The sequence below is a fragment of the Cottoperca gobio genome, unplaced genomic scaffold, assembly GCF_900634415.1.
Source record: "Cottoperca gobio unplaced genomic scaffold, fCotGob3.1 fCotGob3_379arrow_ctg1, whole genome shotgun sequence".
NCBI classification, from domain to species: domain Eukaryota; kingdom Metazoa; phylum Chordata; class Actinopteri; order Perciformes; family Bovichtidae; genus Cottoperca; species Cottoperca gobio.
This window is the reverse complement of record NW_021166972.1, coordinates 38,935-59,609: the sequence shown is the minus strand read 5'-3', so window position 1 is coordinate 59,609 and position 20,675 is coordinate 38,935. Positions and strand designations below refer to the sequence as shown.

Sequence of the window (20,675 nt, the reverse complement as noted above, 5' to 3'; positions counted from 1 at the left end):
GGCGTATTGATTTAGGAAAAGATTGTTTTTGTCAGTGTGTTGATTTATAACTTTATCTCTCTTCAAATCTGCCTTTTCCTTCCACGCCCTGCCAGCTGGGAACGAGCTGTAAGGCGTACTTAACCTTCTCCCTCCCTCTGATGTTTAAAATACTTTCAGTTTGCAGAGCAAAGTTTCTGCTTTTAACGAGTGCTTTGATTCTTTTAGCCTCTGATTCCTGTAGGTTTTGTGTCTGTTGTTGTGTTTTGGGATTTGTATTTGACCAGGACTCCCCCTTGTAGGTCAACGGGACCTTTAAATAAAGGATAAATAAAATGACCGCAGTGTCTGAACAGTGAATTATTCATTTTCTATGTATTGTTATTTATGCAGGGGGACCTTGTGAGTTCTGATAACTTTTTAAAGATGGTTTGTTTTGTGTCTGTGATGCAATAAAAACATTCAGAGTTCATCTTAAGCATGTTTTGACGATTGTCGGGATAATACCGTGAATCGCATTTGTTTTGGGCATGACAGTCGTGACATGAAATGTTCATGTCGTCCCTCCAATGTGACTGCATCGACAGGTCGTGACTCGAATGTGAACTTCAACACTTAACAATAACACATCGAAGACTTGGGGCTGGGTTCGGACTCGACTGTAACTAGTTGGTTTTTTTCATGCTTTTTTTTGGCCTGTAAATGTTCCCCACGTGTCATCGCCTCAGGAGTTAGCCGCGAGCGCACAGCAGCCATTCCAACAATATTGAAAAAAGCATATTAGGCTAACAGGACGTAAGTATAGCAATCACATCCTCAGCAGCTACAACCTAGCAGGAGCAACATGGAGACATCTCCGTCACTGTCGGTAAGACATTTTACATGATGCAGCATTTCAATGATGATAGTCGCGATTTCCAAGAGGACATCGATAAAGTGCCAAAACATTACTTCCAAAGTTGCTACAGGCTGCACTTCCTGTTCCGGCTGCACTTCCTGTTCCGGCTGTACTTCCTGTTCAGTGATTTGGAGGAGAAGCTAAGAGGAGTCGCTGTTTTCTCTGGAGTCAGACATCAGGGGGGGGGAAACCACAGTGTTCACATCTTCTACTAGTAAAATGAACAAGATTATTGTAAAAGAAGCATTATGCTGCTGTCATTTGAAATACTTGTGCATTACTTCTTGTACGCTCACCAAATGTTTGTACGTATAACCTTCAGATAGTATGTTTGAGTAAATGTGTTTAGTTGCATCTTCTTGGGCATCACACCTCAGCGAGTTACTTCCTGTTGCAGCTGTGGACGCTTCAGACTTTGAAGCCTCCTTTACATTCAAACGTTAAAAAGGTGCTTTATGCGATGATTTCAACGCTACTTTCATGTTTTGTTCATGCAGGCACGGTGAAGCTAAAAGCATAAGGCACACTAAACAGATGGTGACATGATGTAACATTAAGCAGGGATATGCAGCTCAACTTTCCCAATCAGAAGTCCAACTTTGGTTCAAAAGGTGGACATTTTAAGAGAGTCCATTGGCTTTCCATGAATTTGAATTTGAAGCATACAGACCCAGAAATAAACCCCGCAGTCTAAGACCCGTGAATATGTCAGTGACTCCTCCTGCTCACCTCTTACCAGCCTCAATCCAAGCGTAGCTCTGACGGGACAACACGTCTCTGACTTTAAACCTTTAACTCCCAGCAACTACTTTTCTCTGTGTCCCCCCCCACTCCTCTCTTTGTTCTCTTCTCTCCACCATCTTGTATCCTTCCTCCTCCTTTTCTCTTCTGTTTTCTCTACCACCTTCTTCTTCTTCTTCTTCTTCTTCTTCTTCTTCTTCTTCTTCTTCTTCTTCTTCTTCTTCTTCTTCTTCTTCCCTCTAAGCTCCATTCACATCTGTCTGTCAAAGACCTTCATAACCTGTCTCCTCTTCCTCTTCGTCCATCAGAGATGTGTGTCCTGCTCCTCTTCCTCCTCCTCAGTCGCTCCTTGATTAACAAACACCTGGAAGAAGAAAAAGGATGAGAGGCTTCACAGGACTGGACCGCAGCCGACTGCAGAGTGTGAAGTTCAGATCCGGGGCAGAAGTCTGAGACTCTCAAAGATCTAATTTGCTAAATACATTTCCAGATATCGTTCTACAATCTCTAATCTGTTAGGATCAGTGTGTGCATGTACATAAAACTGATCTTTCTATAATTAATGTGTGTTTCTTCACTCTAAAGCATCATTACAGCCCCCCCCCCAGCCCCCAGCATCTTTATTTCTCTCAACTATTTTTCACTCTTCAATTCGTTTTTTTATTTTATTGTTTTTATTATTATTTTACTTACATTAATATTAATCTGTTCATTATTATATTAAGCCCGTAACTAAAAATGTAAAGTAAACTAAAAACATGTTGATATTTTATACAATCTTTAATGCTGCTACTTTATGCCACTTTAAACTAATTTAAATACTTTTTTATTTTATCTCTTTACTTTAGCCTTTTAATGGTGATATAATACTATTTTATTATGCAATTTCATACTATTTCTAATATTATTTCTAATATTATTTCTAATATTATTTTTAATATTATTTTTAATATTATTTTTATTCTGCAATATCATACTATTTTTAATGCTATTTTTAGAAGTATTATTTGCTACTTCACACTCATTTACATCAAAACTGTGATTATTGTACTGTAAATGCTCTTATTATGTCTAATTTTGAACAAATGTTTACTTATTATTATTAAGTTTACTATTATTATTATTATTGTTATTATTATTATTATTATTATTATTATTATTATTATTATTATTATTATTATTATTATTATTATTATTATTATTATCCAATCACCTGCCAGCGACTGCTCTCCTCCCCTCCTCCTCCTCCTCCTCCTCCTCCTCCTCCTCCTCCTCCTCCCGAGAGCCCATTGGTGCTCGGCTTCTTCTCCTGCATCTCAGACTGATTGTCATTGGTCACGTCCAGCATGGGGTTGTCGTGGCAACCGTTCTCCACAAAGTGAAGTTCCTCCGTGCGAAACTGTGAAGTGTAAAAATAACGATAAAGTTTTACAGTCTGTTTGTGCACCTTCATGTGACGGCGAGGACAGGTGTGTGTTAGTGTGTGTTAGTGTGTGTAGAAGTAGCAACACTACGGTGTAAACACTCCTTCACTAGTAAAAGTTCAGTTAAAAATGTTAAAGTATAAAATATGAATAAATAAATAATTAAAATATACTTAAAGAACCAAAAGTGAAAGTATTCATTATGCAGAATCATATATATATATATATATATATATATATGATTATATTATAATCAGTTCATTCATGGATACATCTTTTTAATAATGCTGCTGGTAAAGGGGGTTTAATAATTCATGTAGTTTAACCTGTAATAATTCAGTTGATTTATATTATTTATTGTTAATCTGCAAAGTAACTACAGCTATAAAAAGAAAAGAGAAATAAAAAGTATAATATTTACCCCTAAGAAGAATAAAGTAGCACAACATGTAAATACTCAAGTAAAGAAGCTTAAAGTATTAATAATAAGTTGTTTACGGTGTTTATCTACCGTAGTCTTGGTTGCAGGCAGTCGTCTCTGCCAGCAGATGTAGATGAATCCAGACGTGATGATGACCATGCACACGGAGCCGATGATCACCAGGACCACGAACAGCTTCCCGTAGTCGCTGCGCGTTTGACTGGGACGAGACGGGCAGCTACTGGCCGCACTGTAGTTCTGGATGCCCACCTGAAGAAGCACGCACACACACACACACACACACACACACACACACACACACACACACACACACACTGTGAACTTCTGCACATTTCTTGGTCAATATATTTGCAACTTGCATCCTCTTTGTTTCAAACACTGTTCAGATTTATGATTCTTGTACAAAGACAGAAGAAAAACAACTTTATTGATCAGTGCACCTTATTCAGACTTTTCCTGATCTCTCCCAGCATGCTCAGCACATCCTTGGTGGCGATCACCACTCCTGGAAGACGCAGCACATGTGGAACAATGTCAACATGGTCCTAAAATCCAACTCCAGTGTCTATGTCTGTGTGTGTGTGTGTGTGTGTGTGTGTGTGTGTGTGTGTGTGTGTGTGTGTGTGTGTGTGTGTGTGTGTGTGTGTGTGTACCGCGCTCAGACTCCACGTTCATCAGCAGCTGGTGCTGCTGGTGTGTCGGCTTGCTCAGAGATATTAACCATGATCCCTCGGGGCTGTTCATTCTTCGAGCGAACACTCGCTCCATGACCTTCAACAACCGTACGCCCTGGTCCACACGAAACTCCTCCTGTCACACACACACACACACACACATTTTTATACAAGTTACGACTTGATTTCGCTGCTTTTATCATGTTTATGGGATTACAGTTTCAAGACCCCTGGTGGGGAAAAAACAAATGACGAGTGAAGTATTGGTCGTCCCACGCCTGTCTTTGTGTCCGAGCTCCACTGAAGCAGAGGTCAGTTACACGAGCGACTAATACACACTTCAACGCCTCACATCCTGCACAGACCTGTCAGAAATCCTGGGTACAGATTAAACACTCTTTTGGAGTTCCCCTCCGACAATAAGACATGTTACATTGCACGGCAGCCCTCTCGTATTTGAATAAACACAGCTTCGTTGTCAACCTGTCGTTGTGACTCCTGCAGCGGCGTCATGCACTGGAGTCCTTTAAGCTGCTCAACGTGTCTCATGATGTGTTAGCTATAAACTACAAAACACGAATTCATCTTGTAAAAGGTTTGTATTGTTAATACCAACGACAGACACCACGGTAAAGCCCCCCCCCCCCCCCCACTACAAACAGACGACCCCCTGCAGCTGTGTCTGGACTGAACTCCTTCACTGTCTGTCCGACAGCGTGGGAGAAAAGTCTTATTGTTTTATTAAACTTTATTAAATGTACTATCAGTCAAAGTCTTCAGATTACTTCAGAAACAGTTCTGCTTTCAAAATGTTAAATAAAAGTATAAATATATATTTATATATATATATATATATATATTTATATATATATATATATATATATATTTATATATATATATATATATTTATATATATAGATATATATATATTTATATATATATATAAATATATATTTATATATATATATATATATATATATATATATATATATATATATTTATATAAGTCATTAAAATGTTCCCGTCAGCGTTTTACTGTTGTACACACACACATGTACACACACATGTACACACACACATGTACACACACATGTACACATGTACACACACACACATGTACACACACACACATGTACACACACACATGTACACACACATGTACACACACACACATGTACACACACACATGTACACACACATGTACACACACACATGTACACACACACATGTACACACACACACATGTACACACACACATGTACACACACATGTACACACACACATGTACACACACACATGTACACATGTATTAACTCATCCTAGTATTAGGAGATATTGTATTATCAGCAGTGGGGGGGTCCGGTGCCGCCCCAGGATCATTTTCTGCACAAAACATGAAACACATGAAGAATAAATACAGAACAGTATTAAGACCAGGCATGAGGGGAATAAAACAAAAGTCTTTGAGAATAATTAAAATACTGTTGGAATATAATATATATATATATAATATATATATATATATAATATATATAAGAATATATAAGATAATATATATATATATAATATCTATAATAATATATATCCTATATATAATGTCTATAATAATATATATAATATATATAATGTCTATAATAATATAATATAATATATATATATATATATATTATATTATATATAGAATATATAGAATATATATATATAATATATATAGAATATAATATATATATATAAAATAATATATATATAATATAATATATAGAATATATAGTATATATATATATATATATATATAATATATAGAATATATATAGAATATATATAGAATATAATATAGAATATATATATAGAATATGATATATAATATATATATTATATTATATGACTATATATAATATATAATAGAATATAATATAATTAGAGCATATATAGAATATATAGAATATATAGATAGATATATATATATATAGAATATATATCTAGAATATAATTATATATATAGAATATATATATAGAATGAATGATATATAGAATGATTATAGAGAGAGATCCTAGATAGCGATATATGCTGAGAGCGCTCTCTGGAGAGGCGCTCGCTCTTCGCTAGCTTCTAGATCTCCCTCTAGAGATAGAGATATATTATATATTATCTATAATATAATTCTATATATATATATTATATTCTATATATATTATATATATTCTATATATATTATATAATATAGAATATATATAATATATATAGAATATATATATATAGATATATAGAATATATAGAATATAATCATATATATATATTATATCTATAGAATATATATATATATATAGAATATAATATATATATAGAATTATATAAGATAATAAGAATAGATAGAATATATAGAATATAATATATATATATAGAATATATATATAGAATATAATATATGTTGAAAATAAGATCCTTCAGTATTAGTGCCAGGCAGGGAAATGAATAGTTTAGAATAAAGTCCAAACCTTTAAGAATAACTCAAACCGTACGCATTAGTGCTCATACTGAAGGTTTTACTTTCTTTTGGAGATTCTGACTCCTCATTGTCCCCGTTAAACTCTTCCGCAGATAGAAGTACAACAGCTCTCTGGGATGGAGTAGAAGCACTGAGTTACTGTACACTCCTTACACAGTTCAAGTTCTGCGTCATGTTGAGGATGACGTATCCACGTCCGACCATCTTGCTCCACTCCACACACACCACCTGTGAGTTCACACGAGAACATTCATTAAAGTATCGTTAGACTGCAGAAGACCGTCGATTTAGAAAGCTTTAAATGTACCTGCCCTGCCTCGTCCATCTCATCACCATCATGGACCTCTGTGACCCCTCCGCCCCTGACCTCTGACCTCGAGGTCTGCAGGGGCGTGGTCTTCCCCGGCCAATCCCAGGACACGTCGGTGAAGCCGGCGGTGAGGGCGGGATCAGTGGTGAGCGGGACGATGTGACTTATTCTCGTTCTCTCCTCTTCCTCCTCCGTCTGTCTCCAGTCCTCCTCCTCTTCACTTCTGTCTTGCAGTTTCCCCCCTTGAGCGGGAAAACAAAAATATAATGCGTTTATTTCACCAACGCTTTCGTAACTGTCGCTGCGGGTTAAAGTCATTTTTAAGAAAAAGACAGAACTAGTCTAGAGTTTTAGGGGTTTATGAAACAATATTAGTCCCACTCTTATTCTTTATTGTAATAACTTAGTGTTAAAGACACCTTTAACTCGTGTTCGTCCTCTTCCTCCACACTGGGCTGCAGGGGCTCTCTGCTGGGAGCCACGCCAACCTCTGCTACAGTGGGATTCTGGGTAAATACGCCTTTGTGTGGCAGACCCGTTTCCTCCTCCTCCTCCTCCTCCTCCTCCTCCACCTCCTCTTCCTCCCTCTCTGTCTCTTCATCCTCGGTCTCATCTGCGGAGACAAAGCAGGTTTACAGCACAGAGCAGCAGGTCTTCATCTTCATCTCTGAATGTGTCACCAAAGTCATCACGATTCATCCTCCGGGGGAAACGCATGTTCGTACCAAACTTCATGTACTTTTTACTTCATTTACCTTTCGTGTAACTCCCCAGCAGCCCAAAGTCTGTGCCCGTGTCCGTCTCCGGGGTGGCCGTTCCCGCGGCGTCGCCCACAGCAGCGGTCGGAGCAGAAGTGGTGACGGAGGAGTGAAGGACTCCGTAGCCACTGGAATGACCAGCTTCCTCCGGCTCCGCCTCCCACAGCTCTCTCTCTAAAGGACCCACCTGTAAGGTACACGTCACGTTAAAGGGAGACACTCGAGGCGTTCCAAAATCCTATTTTTATCCCCAACTTGAACGTCTCTGAAGTCCCCTGAGAGTCCAAACACTGCGTGAAAGATTCAGATATTTAGGCCACATTTCTTTATATTGTGACACACGAGGATAAGTTTTATGCAGAATGAATTAACTTAAGTACAATTGTGAGGTACTTTATTTGAGTATTTCTACTTCCTGATACTTTATACTTCTGCTGCGTCTCAGATCCTTAATAACTTTAGTTACTTACATTAATTATTAAAGGTTAAGATAAAACTTTATTGATCGTCGGGGGAACTTTTCAAGCTGCCCAGCAGTATATAAATTAATCAACATTAAGATGAGCACATCTAAGAATATGTTATACATCTAAACGCTGTTCTGCAAAATACTTTTACTTTTTATGCTTTAAGTGCTTTAATATATATATATATATATATTATATATATATTATGTATATATATAATATATATATATATATATATATATATATATATATTACATAACAATATTATAAAGCAAATAAGTAATTAATATTAACATACAAAGACCCGATGACTCGTGGGTTCAGGAGAAACTGCCTTTATCAACATATTCTTTGCTGTGTGTCTTCTACGGGGGGGGGGGGGGGGGGGGGGGGGGGGGGGGCACTAATCCCACACATGAGTTTAAAGTCTAATTGAATTATTCAGTGCATGATAAGTAGGTGAGCCCTGGATTACATCTGATTTACCGTCTAATTAAAGTCAGCTGATGATTGCTCATTGTTCTGCTGCTTTCAAACACAGCAGAGAAATCCTGAAATATATCTGCTATTATAGATCATAATAATATAATGCTATAATATATAATTACATAATGTATAATAGTATAACAGTGAAAGGGGAAATCTTTCTAATTTAGAACTTGAAAAAGCTGATTTTACTTGAATATTTTTACTTAAGTAACATTTGAATTGTATTTTTATTAGTTTGTAGGTAAAAACACCGGCTTGTATCTGTGAATTAAATTATAAGAGCAAAAGTCATTATGTAAAATGAGAGACTTTAACTTCTGTAACGTCAGGAAATAAAATCTGTAAGTTTACAAAAGAGAGTAAACTAAACATATGATCGTTTATCTGTCCTCACCTCCAGCACAGGGGGAGCACGATGCTCGTGTAGCCCAGAATCATGCACCGCAGCTGGGGGGGAGATGCTGGGCTGGTTGGGTGAGCTGGAGGGTTGTAAAGATGGACTGTAGCCTGTGTGACACAAAGAGACATGTCAGAAACACGTGTGTGTGTGTGTGTGTGTGTGTGTGTGTGTGTGTGTGTGTGTGTGTGTGTGTGTCAGCTATACAGAAGTTGTTGAACGTTAACTAAATTAGTGGTCGACAGATGTGTGTTTTTTAATAATAAAAAGCTACTCGTTAGTAACGCCTTTTTTAAGACACGTAAAAGCTTTAAAATGTCGTAGAAAAAAACATAAAAATCTCTTAAGCTTGTGTCATTTCAGGAATCGAACCAAGAACCCGTCGACAAAAAGAAAACTGAGAAGCGGAAGTGCAAACAATTCAAACTCATTTCCGGGTTTGAGGATTCATCCCCGCAGCACTCACTTCTGTGATGTTTCTACTAACCAATCAGAGCGTCCAGATCTGGAGTTGTGTGATTGGCATCCAGTGCATGAACATCTTGACCATGTGTCCTTCCTCCCCTCTCTTCTTCCTCTCCTCCGGCCTCTCCCCCACTCCTCTCTCTGTCCTCCACCGTGTCTCTCTCCCACTCGTCCTCTCCCCCTCTCCTCTCTCGGTCTTCTCCTCCCTCCTCTCCTCTGTCTCTGTCCTCCATGTCCGTTCCGTAGTAGCCTGAAGCCTCCAGGGAGGCATCGCCCGCTCCTGGCCCACCGTGGAGCTCCTGCTCTGGGTCGGTGGAGTCTGAGCCCCCCCGGTAGCTTTGTGCGTCCTGGGGAACCGCCAGATGAACCATGCGCTGAAAATAGAAAATAAACCATCATCTTAACAAAACTGATTCAGAAATAAATGTTTTTTAAGAACTTAGAAAAGTCTTTCACATCTTTTATAAAAGACTTCTCATCCTCACCTCCATCTTGTCTTCCACATCGAGGTTTTCACCCACAGCAGGGCGGGTCCTGACTACATCCTGAAGACCGGCAGACGATGGTGGGTTCGCCTGAGAGGAGTAAGCGGAGTCCATCTTGGCCTGGGAGCGTGACGTTTCATGTATCTCTGGCCAGCCCATGTCGTGAACCAAATGAGGCTGGGCTCGGACTAACTCAGGGACTGAGTGGCGTTTGGTTCTGACTAATTCCTGGATGAAGTGTGGCTGGGCCGGGCCTTCATCCCAGAATAGACGAGCCACAGGAGAACTGAGGGCTATGACACGCTGGGACGGACCCGATCTGAAGGCAAAGCAGCCGGCCAGGAGAGCTACGGGGAACAGAGATGATAATGTGGTGAACCACGACGTCTTATTACAATAAAAAAGGGTTTTATTGATCTGAGGTTTTATGATTCAACAGGGTAAAGAAAATAAAAGCAAACATATAAAATATAATCAAAGGTTTAAACGTCTTTAATCAAACCACTGAAGAGACGGCAGAGGCCCAAAAGAAAAATGGCGTCTCAAATTATTTAGACCCTGAATCATGTTCGAGGCTCTCTAACGCTTCTCACTGGAAAACAAATTCAAAATCGAAGTTCCAACAGCATTTCATGCAACACTGCGGGGACGGCGACTAAATGGAGGTTTTACTAATTGAATTCTTCTTCTTTTGGGGCAAAAGCTTCACCGTCAGCGTCTGATGAGACTTAATTATGGCTCAGCAAAAAGGTCAAATAGAGCGGAGTGAATGATCAGATCTAATCCCTGGAGCTTATTCCCCAGAAGAGATTTAATGCGTTTCTGTTTTGTTACCATCAGACTTTAAGAGAACAGCGATAACAACAGGAGCACTCTGTTGTCTGCATTATACATGAGGAGCTTTTATTTCCACTGCTGCCCTCACAACTGTGTAATTCTGTCTTATTCATTCCTCCATCTGCTGATCGTCTCGCGTGCACAACATTTACAGAGCAGCAGCGAGACATTCTTTGTTCCCAGGCTCCAAACAACAACGCTGCTAGAAAACGTTTCGACCTGTACCGGGGCACGAGAGGCTGCAGAGGCCGTTGTTCTTCGCTTTGCTTGTCAAAGAAAACAACTGCACAAAACTCATTCTAGCCCCGACAATGGATTTATTTCCCTGCATAAGATTTCCTCCCTGGAGCCTCGGCGGGCGTTTAATTTGAAGTTGTTTGAAGACACATCGCCGCTCATGGCATCTGTGAGTCCGTCATGTTTCCCATGGTGCTCTCTGTCTGAGCCCGCAGATGGCCGTCTGACCTCCAACACGTCTGCAACACGTTAAGCTGTCAACACAAAGCCCCTCAGATCCTCCACTTCCTTCCTGCTGGCTATACGGCCCCCCCCTAATGAAATAAGGAAGTTGTGCCTGTCTGATCCGTCTCATATCGTCCGTAAGGCTCGATATACTTTACAGTATCCTCTTCATCTGTGGAGCGTTCGAGCTCCGACCCTGCGGCTGGAGATTTGGACTTCTAACGGTCTGACAGGCGGAATAACTCCTTCATCTTTAATGCCACCAAACTATTAAAGGCTCACCAATGGTCATTAGTTTCCATTAAACTCCCAGATGACGATGGTTTTAGCGATGGCATACTCTAGACTGCACTGTATTTCATTATGTTCTGGACCCAAGTCTTTCTCGAGCTGACACATGAAACGGAGAAGCAGTAAAGGAAACGTTCCCCCACACCTTAGCTCAACACGGGAGGACACCCGTAAACACCAGAAGGCAATGCTAATACTTTAGCATGTTAACGTTTAGCTCGTAAGAACATCAAAGTTGTCTTTATTCATCCGTCTAGCAATTTATTTCCTGGCGTGCGATGAACTTCACAGGCTCGCAGGGACCGCTGGACAGGAACTAGACTTCTGTTCTTGTGATTACTTTGAGTCTCTTGCACATCTGGGCCCTCGGTGGGAAGTCATTACTGAAACTGCAATTACAGAGCTGATGGAGAAGCAAGAACATCAAGTCAGTCCTGATTACTTCATGTACAAGAGCACTCGAGATGTATGAAGTCGCAATTCTCCCTGTATGAAGAAGGTGCAGCTTTGGAGAGTCGTCTGCAGTCTGCTGATCTGTAGACCTTTCAGTCCAGACAAAGAAGCATCTATAACTATGTGATGTTGCTCAGAGGTTCATGTTCCCCAGAGGATATCAGTCATATCTTCTATCCTGAGTATTTATATATGAATGTATACACATGTTGTGCCTGGTTCCTTTCTTCTTCGTGTTTAGTGCTGATTAGAACACGTTAACTTCAGATGGTAAACGTACGGTAGCTCCTGCGTGTGCGTCTGCTGCTTCAGCACCGCAGACTGCTGCATGGCGAGGAAACGTGTGGATCTTTTACACTCCGATATTCTCCCAGACTGTAGGGGGCAGCGTATCCAAAGCTCCCTTCGGCAGCATGGTGAAGTTCATTGTTCAGATTTGTTGGCAATAATAAAAATATCTCAGGCCCGACTTTTATTTCACCTTAAAAAAGTGCTTAATATAAAAACCAGCGGCCTATAAAATGTCCTGCGTGCCCCACTGCTCGCTGTGGATGACTGGCCCGAAGAGAAGAGGAGACGAGTGCGAGGACGAAGCAGAAGTGAAGAAGTGCTCCTCTCTCCTTCCCAAACCCCCAAAGTCAGCACTGTGCTGATGTAAACGCACGTTAATAAAGTCTGTGTTTGCATTTCCAACAATCCGAGGACCAACGCGTACACATACGGAGCCCATACACACATCTACTCATTCATCTTTGAATATTGGGCTAAAGCGCGAGGAGGAAGACGATGCTGGGACTTGCCGTGTCCATTAAAGCCCAAAGAGAGGGTTTTAAATCGTGCTGACGCAGCTTTCACCGTCCTGATGCGGCATTTCTGTGCCATATACCCAAGAGGTGTATTTCTGAAGATCATACAGCACAACGAGTAGAAGTGAAATAAAACTGCACAAATCAATATGTACTTTGGGGGAAATGTCTGTAATACTGCAGAGAGATTTATCACAATGCTTTAGCTTCTTTCAGCTTGTTGTTTTGGTTTTACAGCTAACTTTGCTTTAGCTACAAAGAGACGAGCTGGAGAACACAGAGGAGCGTTTAGCAGCTGAAGACTTCCCTCAGGAGTCGCTACCTTAACAAAACTACAGAAAGCAGATGACTGCATGTAGCTAAAAATACCAGCATGTCTTACTGCATCCGGTCCCATTCTCCAGTATATTATGGGATATATGAGCAACATAGGCAAAGTTCATGAATGTAGCTGCATACGTGCAAAGATATACCATCTAAATCCTATAAGTCGTGTCTGCATTGCAAGCTAATGCCTCTGATGTCGTCCAAACACACAAATAAAAGTCTCTCTCAGGCTGCACGCCCTCGCCGTATCACCACACGGTCACCTTCAAATGTTTTGCCTACAGAAGCAACTTTGCAGCGTAATTACTTTAAACTCTTCCACAGCTGAGTTATCAGCAGCTCGCAGATAAACTCCGTGCTGAGGAGTCACAGCGGGGGGCGTGAGCGGGCGCTGGAGGGGAGATACTCCAACGCCTCCAAGCGACACAGAACCTGAGATTACAGATGCAGGGGGGGGGGGAACTCTTCAGAGCCCGCAGCAAGAAGGGAAACACACAATGTGCTTGTGACGCCTCAAGTGTTGCTTCACGTGTTTGTACGAGAAGACCATTTTCATCGTCTGCTGATGTTTAGGGAAATGTTTAAACCCATGGAAGTTTTATTTTGCATGTTTTTATTCATCATGTTGTGTTTGTTTGTTCATTAATATTTGTGTTATATATATATATATATATATATATATATAAATATAAAGTGTGTTGTTTTGTGATATTTCTTCATTTCCATTTGAGATTTTATTTCCTACGTTCATTTCATTTGTTCTTTACGTCATTAAAATAACAAATGTGGTTTTCCCGACATAACAACATGTATGATATCTTCTTTATATAGTTTATTGCAGGTATTTATTACAAGTTATCAGTTTGGTCACTTCATTCATCCTGCCACATTTATAAATGTTTTACTATTTAACCGATGGAATCAAATAAAACAAATAAAAACAAGAAAAGTAATAAAGAGTTGTGATAATAGTAATAAAGAAAATGTAACTTAAAGATATATTATTATGTTTCATTTATTAAACATTGTTTTCATTATGAGGAGAAGATGATCCTAATAAACAATAAAACAACATTTGTTATTTCAAGATAATCACAAAAATATATAAATCAAATGTAAAATAAAATAAATAAACTTGTTATCTTGTTATATATACTTGTTATATATACTTGTTATATATATACTTGTTATATATACTTGTTGTATATACTTGTTGTATATACTTGTTATATATACTTGTTATATATACTTGTTGTATATACTTGTTATATATACTTGTTATATATACTTGTTATATATACTTGTTGTATATACTTGTTATATATACTTGTTGTATATACTTGTTATATATACTTGTTATATATACTTGTTATATATACTTGTTATATATACTTGTTGTATATACTTGTTATATATACTTGTTGTATATACTTGTTGTATATACTTGTTATATATACTTGTTATATATACTTGTTATATACTTGTTATATATATACTTGTTATATATACTTGTTATATATACTTGTTGTATATACTTGTTATATATACTTGTTGTATATACTTGTTATATATACTTGTTGTATATACTTGTTATATATACTTGTTATATATACTTGTTGTATATACTTGTTGTATATACTTGTTATATATACTTGTTGTATATACTTGTTGTATATACTTGTTATATATACTTGTTATATATACTTGTTATATATATACTTGTTATATATACTTGTTATATATACTTGTTGTATATACTTGTTATATATACTTGTTGTATATACTTGTTATATATACTTGTTGTATATACTTGTTATATATACTTGTTGTATATACTTGTTGTATATACTTGTTATATATACTTGTTATATATACTTGTTATATATACTTGTTATATATATACTTGTTATATATACTTGTTATATATACTTGTTATATATACTTGTTGTATATACTTGTTATATATACTTGTTATATATACTTGTTGTATATACTTGTTATATATACTTGTTGTATATACTTGTTATATATACTTGTTATATATACTTGTTATATATACTTGTTATATATACTTGTTATATATACTTGTTATATATACTTGTTATATATACTTGTTGTATATACTTGTTATATATACTTGTTATATATACTTGTTGTATATACTTGTTATATATACTTGTTATATATACTTGTTATATATACTTGTTGTATATACTTGTTATATATACTTGTTGTATATACTTGTTATATATACTTGTTGTATATACTTGTTATATATACTTGTTGTATATACTTGTTATATATATACTTGTTATATATACTTGTTATATATACTTGTTGTATATACTTGTTATATATACTTGTTTATATATACTTGTTGTATATACTTGTTGTATATACTTGTTATATATACTTGTTATATATACTTGTTGTATATACTTGTTGTATATACTTGTTGTATATACTTGTTGTATATACTTGTTGTATATACTTGTTGTATATACTTGTTGTATATACTTGTTATATATACTTGTTGTATATACTTGTTGTATATACTTGTTGTATATACTTGTTGTATATACTTGTTATATATACTTGTTATATATACTTGTTGTATATACTTGTTATATATACTTGTTATATATACTTGTTGTATATACTTGTTATATATACTTGTTATATATACTTGTTGTATATACTTGTTATATATACTTGTTATATATACTTGTTGTATATACTTGTTGTATATACTTGTTGTATATACTTGTTATATATACTTGTTGTATATACTTGTTATATATACTTGTTATATATACTTGTTGTATATACTTGTTATATATACTTGTTATATATACTTGTTGTATATACTTGTTATATATACTTGTTATATATACTTGTTGTATATACTTGTTATATACTTGTTGTATATACTTGTTGTATATACTTGTTGTATATACTTGTTGTATATACTTGTTGTATATACTTGTTGTATATACTTGTTATATATACTTGTTATATATACTTGTTGTATATACTTGTTATATATACTTGTTGTATATACTTGTTATATATACTTGTTGTATATACTTGTTGTATATACTTGTTATATATACTTGTTGTATATACTTGTTATATATACTTGTTGTATATACTTGTTATATATACTTGTTGTATATACTTGTTATATATACTTGTTATATATACTTGTTATATATACTTGTTGTATATACTTGTTGTATATACTTGTTATATATACTTGTTATATATACTTGTTGTATATACTTGTTATATATACTTGTTATATATACTTGTTGTATATACTTGTTATATATACTTGTTATATATACTTGTTGTATATACTTGTTATATATACTTGTTGTATATACTTGTTGTATATACTTGTTGTATATACTTGTTATATATACTTGTTATATATACTTGTTATATATACTTGTTGTATATACTTGTTATATATACTTGTTGTATATACTTGTTATATATACTTGTTGTATATACTTGTTATATATACTTGTTATATATACTTGTTATATATACTTGTTATATATACTTGTTGTATATACTTGTTATATATACTTGTTGTATATACTTGTTATATATACTTGTTATATATACTTGTTATATATACTTGTTGTATATACTTGTTATATATACTTGTTGTATATACTTGTTATATATACTTGTTATATATACTTGTTATATATACTTGTTGTATATACTTGTTATATATACTTGTTATATATACTTGTTATATATACTTGTTATATATACTTGTGTTATATATACTTGTTGTATATACTTGTTATATATACTTGTTATATATACTTGTTATATATACTTGTTATATACTATATATATATAAATACTCTCAGGGTTGTTGATCATTTCTATAAACCTTCAGTTTACATCTTTCTGTCATGTCCAGCTTTAGTTTTGTGTTCAGTCCAGCGTGTTAGAGGTGTGTGTGTGTGTGTGTGTGTGTGTGTGTGTGTGTGTGTGTGTGTGTGTGTGTGTGTGTGTGTGTGTGTGTGTGTGTATGTGTTTGTGTGTGTGGGGGGGTGTTGCCCCTAAAGCCCCCTCAGATCAGCTTATAGTAGGCCGGGACCCTGCCCCCCAAATCCCCCTTCACCCCGACTGAGACAGAGAGGGTGGAGATGTTCATCATCTCCTCTCTTTCCTCATCAGCCTCCATTTGGACACGCAGCCTGCAGCAGGAGGGTTTAATCTAAATGTTTTATCATAAGGATGAAAAAGATTTCTGAATATCAAACTATTTATTTATGTTTCACTTCCCCCTTAACATTTATTATTTATTATTCAATGTTTTTTTATTAATGATTTTAAAAAATCCCTAACACACAATTATTATTATTTATTAGTATTACTATAATTAGTATTATTAATATCATTATTTATTATTATTATTATTATTATGTATTATTATTTATTAGTATTGTTATTATTATTATTATTATTATTATTATTTGTTATTATTATTATTATTATTATTATTATCATGTATTATTTATTATTATTATCATTATTTATTATTATTATTATTATCATGTATTATTATTTATTAGTATTGTTATTATTATTATTATTATTATTATTTGTTATTATTATTATTATCATGTATTATTTATTATTATTATCATTATTTATTATCATGTATTATTATTTATTATTATTATTATCATGTATTATTATTTATTAGTATTTATTAGTATTGTTATTAGTATTATTATAATAATTATTATTAATATCATTATTTATTATTATTATTATCATGTATTATTATTTATTAGTATTGTTATTATTATTATTATTATTATTATTATTATTATTATTATTATTATTTGTTATAATTATTATCATGTATTATTATGTATTATTATTATTATTATCATGTATTATTATTTATTATTGTTATTATCATTATTTATTATTATTATTATTATTATTATTATTATTATTATTATTATTATCATGTATTATTATATATTCTTATTATTATTATTATCATGTATTATTTATTATTATTATTATTATCATTATTTATTATCATGTATTATTATTTATTATTATTATTATTATTATCATGTATTATTTATTATTATTATTATTATTATTATTATTATTATTATTATTATTATTATTATTATCATGTATTATTATATATTCTTATTATTATTATTATCATGTATTATTTATTATTATTATTATTATTATTATCATTATTTATTATCATGTATTATTATTTATTATTATTATTATTATTAGTATTATTTATTAGTATTTATTAGTATTGTTATTAGTATTATTATAATTATTATTATTAATATCATTATTTATTATTATTATTATTATCATGTATTATTATTTATTAGTATTGTTATTATTATTATTATTTGTTATAATTATTATCATGTATTATTATTTATTATTATTATTATCATGTATTATTATTTATTAGTACTGTTATTATTATTATTATTATTATTATTATTATTATTATTATGTATTATTGTTATTATCATGTATTATTATGTATTATTGTTATTTTCATTATTTATTATCATGTATTATTATTTATTATTGTTATTATCATTATTTATTATTGTTATTATCATGTATTATTATTTATTATTGTTATTATCATGTATTATTATTTATTATTGTTATTATCATTATTTATTATCATGTATTATTATTTATTATTATTATTATTATTATTATTATTATTATTATTATTATTATTATTTAGTATTTAAAAACAAATATTACACATAAACATGCGTGTTTAACAGATTTCCCCTAAAACACTCGGTGCATCAGTTTAACAGTAACTGCAAGATATTTATATTATGATGAATGTTATTTTATCCTTGTTTGGTTTGTCATGTTTTATATAAATGTATCGGGTCAAGTTCTGCACGTAACCTTGTTTTCTGCGTCTGTCCTTGTGAATATTTCGTTTTTCTATTTCCAAGAGCAATAATGTTGAGTTTACACGTAATGTGTTTGTATCAGTGTAACTTCAGAACCTCCATAGTTCTTTGTTATTATTATTATTTGTAACTTCAGAACCTCCATAGTTCTTCTCCACAGAAAGATGCATCATCAAAGACCCAAAGAAGAAACCACCACAGAAACCACCACAGAAACCACCGGAGCTTCATATGAGGCATGTTTGTGCTGCTGCAGATGACGATAGTGACGGTGAAACAATCAATCTATTAGTCAAGACACAGAACATGTTGATGCTGATCAGCCACTGGTGCCTTTTGGGTCATTTTCCAAGTAGGAAACGTCAAACACTTGCTGGTTCCCGGCTCTCAGCTGTGATGATTTAATGCTTTTCTTTCCTCACATATGATGGTAAATTAAATATTACTTGTTTATCTGACTCATGGTGGAATAAAACAAGTACTTTGAGCTGTAGGAAATTATGACAGAGATATATATATATATATATATATATATATATATATATATATATATATATATATATATGTATGTTTAGGACTGTTGGTTGGACAAGACAAGGAATTCAAAGACATCATCTTTATGATTGTTTTAAATGTTAAAGTTAATGCCAATAGTTTTGCAGGCAATGTTTTGGTTAACATATATTAGAATATATATTAAAATAAATAACTGAAATGTCCATGACAAGGCAAAACTGCTGATAGTCTTTATCATACTGATTAAAAATGATGAAGATTATTATTCTGTGTGTGTGTGTGTGTGTGTGTGTGTGTGTGTGTGTGTGTGTGTGTGTGTCAAACACTGCAGTGTGTGTCTGCTGATTTAAGTGCACTGCGCGCCTCCCACACACTGCCATCCTGTGCATCCACTTTGTAGAATTTAACATAATGGGTTCATTAAAAAGAAAAATGGCTGCTGACTTACACCCTGATTCACAATATTATTGTTAATAACAGTCATTAATCCTGCAACAAGATATTCTTATAGGGAGTTAAAAACATGTCCGTGGAGCTCAGGAGTGAGTTTGCTGTGATGTTCTTCAAAGTCTCCTAAGATGTATCTGGTGTAGATGTTCCACAAGAGATAGTGTGTTATGTTGTGTATGATGAGAAATAGATGGTTGTGTTCATGGCTGCATGAAGATGTTGAATATTAAAGGACTCACCAGTCAGTGTGATGTGGAGCAGGCCCGGCATGGCTGCTGCAGTGCTTCCCCTCCTCCTCTGCTCTGAATGGACAGATCACACAGATTTCAGCTGCAGGATGTGAGAGGAGGGAGGCCGTCAGGAAAACGCCGAGCTCATGGTCGTGCAGTCCTGTCTGCTGTGTGCGCGATCAGACTGCCTGCGGTGTCCGTACAGACAGACAGTCAGACAGACAGATGGGCTGAGTGTGTGTGTGTGTGTGTGTGTGTGTGTGTGTGTGTGTGTGGGGCCGAGCTGCGGTCAGATCAG

At 34.5% G+C, this 20,675-nt stretch overlaps 1 protein-coding gene across 1 annotated transcript; it reads right to left on the bottom strand.

Annotated features, from left to right (window-relative positions):
- Positions 1-1,836: 1,836 nt before the first annotated feature.
- On the bottom strand, positions 1,837-20,666 carry LOC115005842 (podocalyxin-like protein 2). The gene is given in 13 exon segments (XM_029427811.1): positions 1,837-1,982; positions 2,832-3,017; positions 3,554-3,733; positions 3,925-3,989; positions 4,138-4,294; positions 6,819-6,893; positions 6,973-7,276; positions 7,393-7,588; positions 7,722-7,920; positions 9,084-9,196; positions 9,574-9,925; positions 10,037-10,383; positions 20,387-20,666. Coding segments are annotated over 13 exon segments (2,265 nt in total). The 5' UTR covers positions 20,418-20,666; the 3' UTR covers positions 1,837-1,922.
- Between the last annotated feature and the right edge of the window lie 9 nt (positions 20,667-20,675).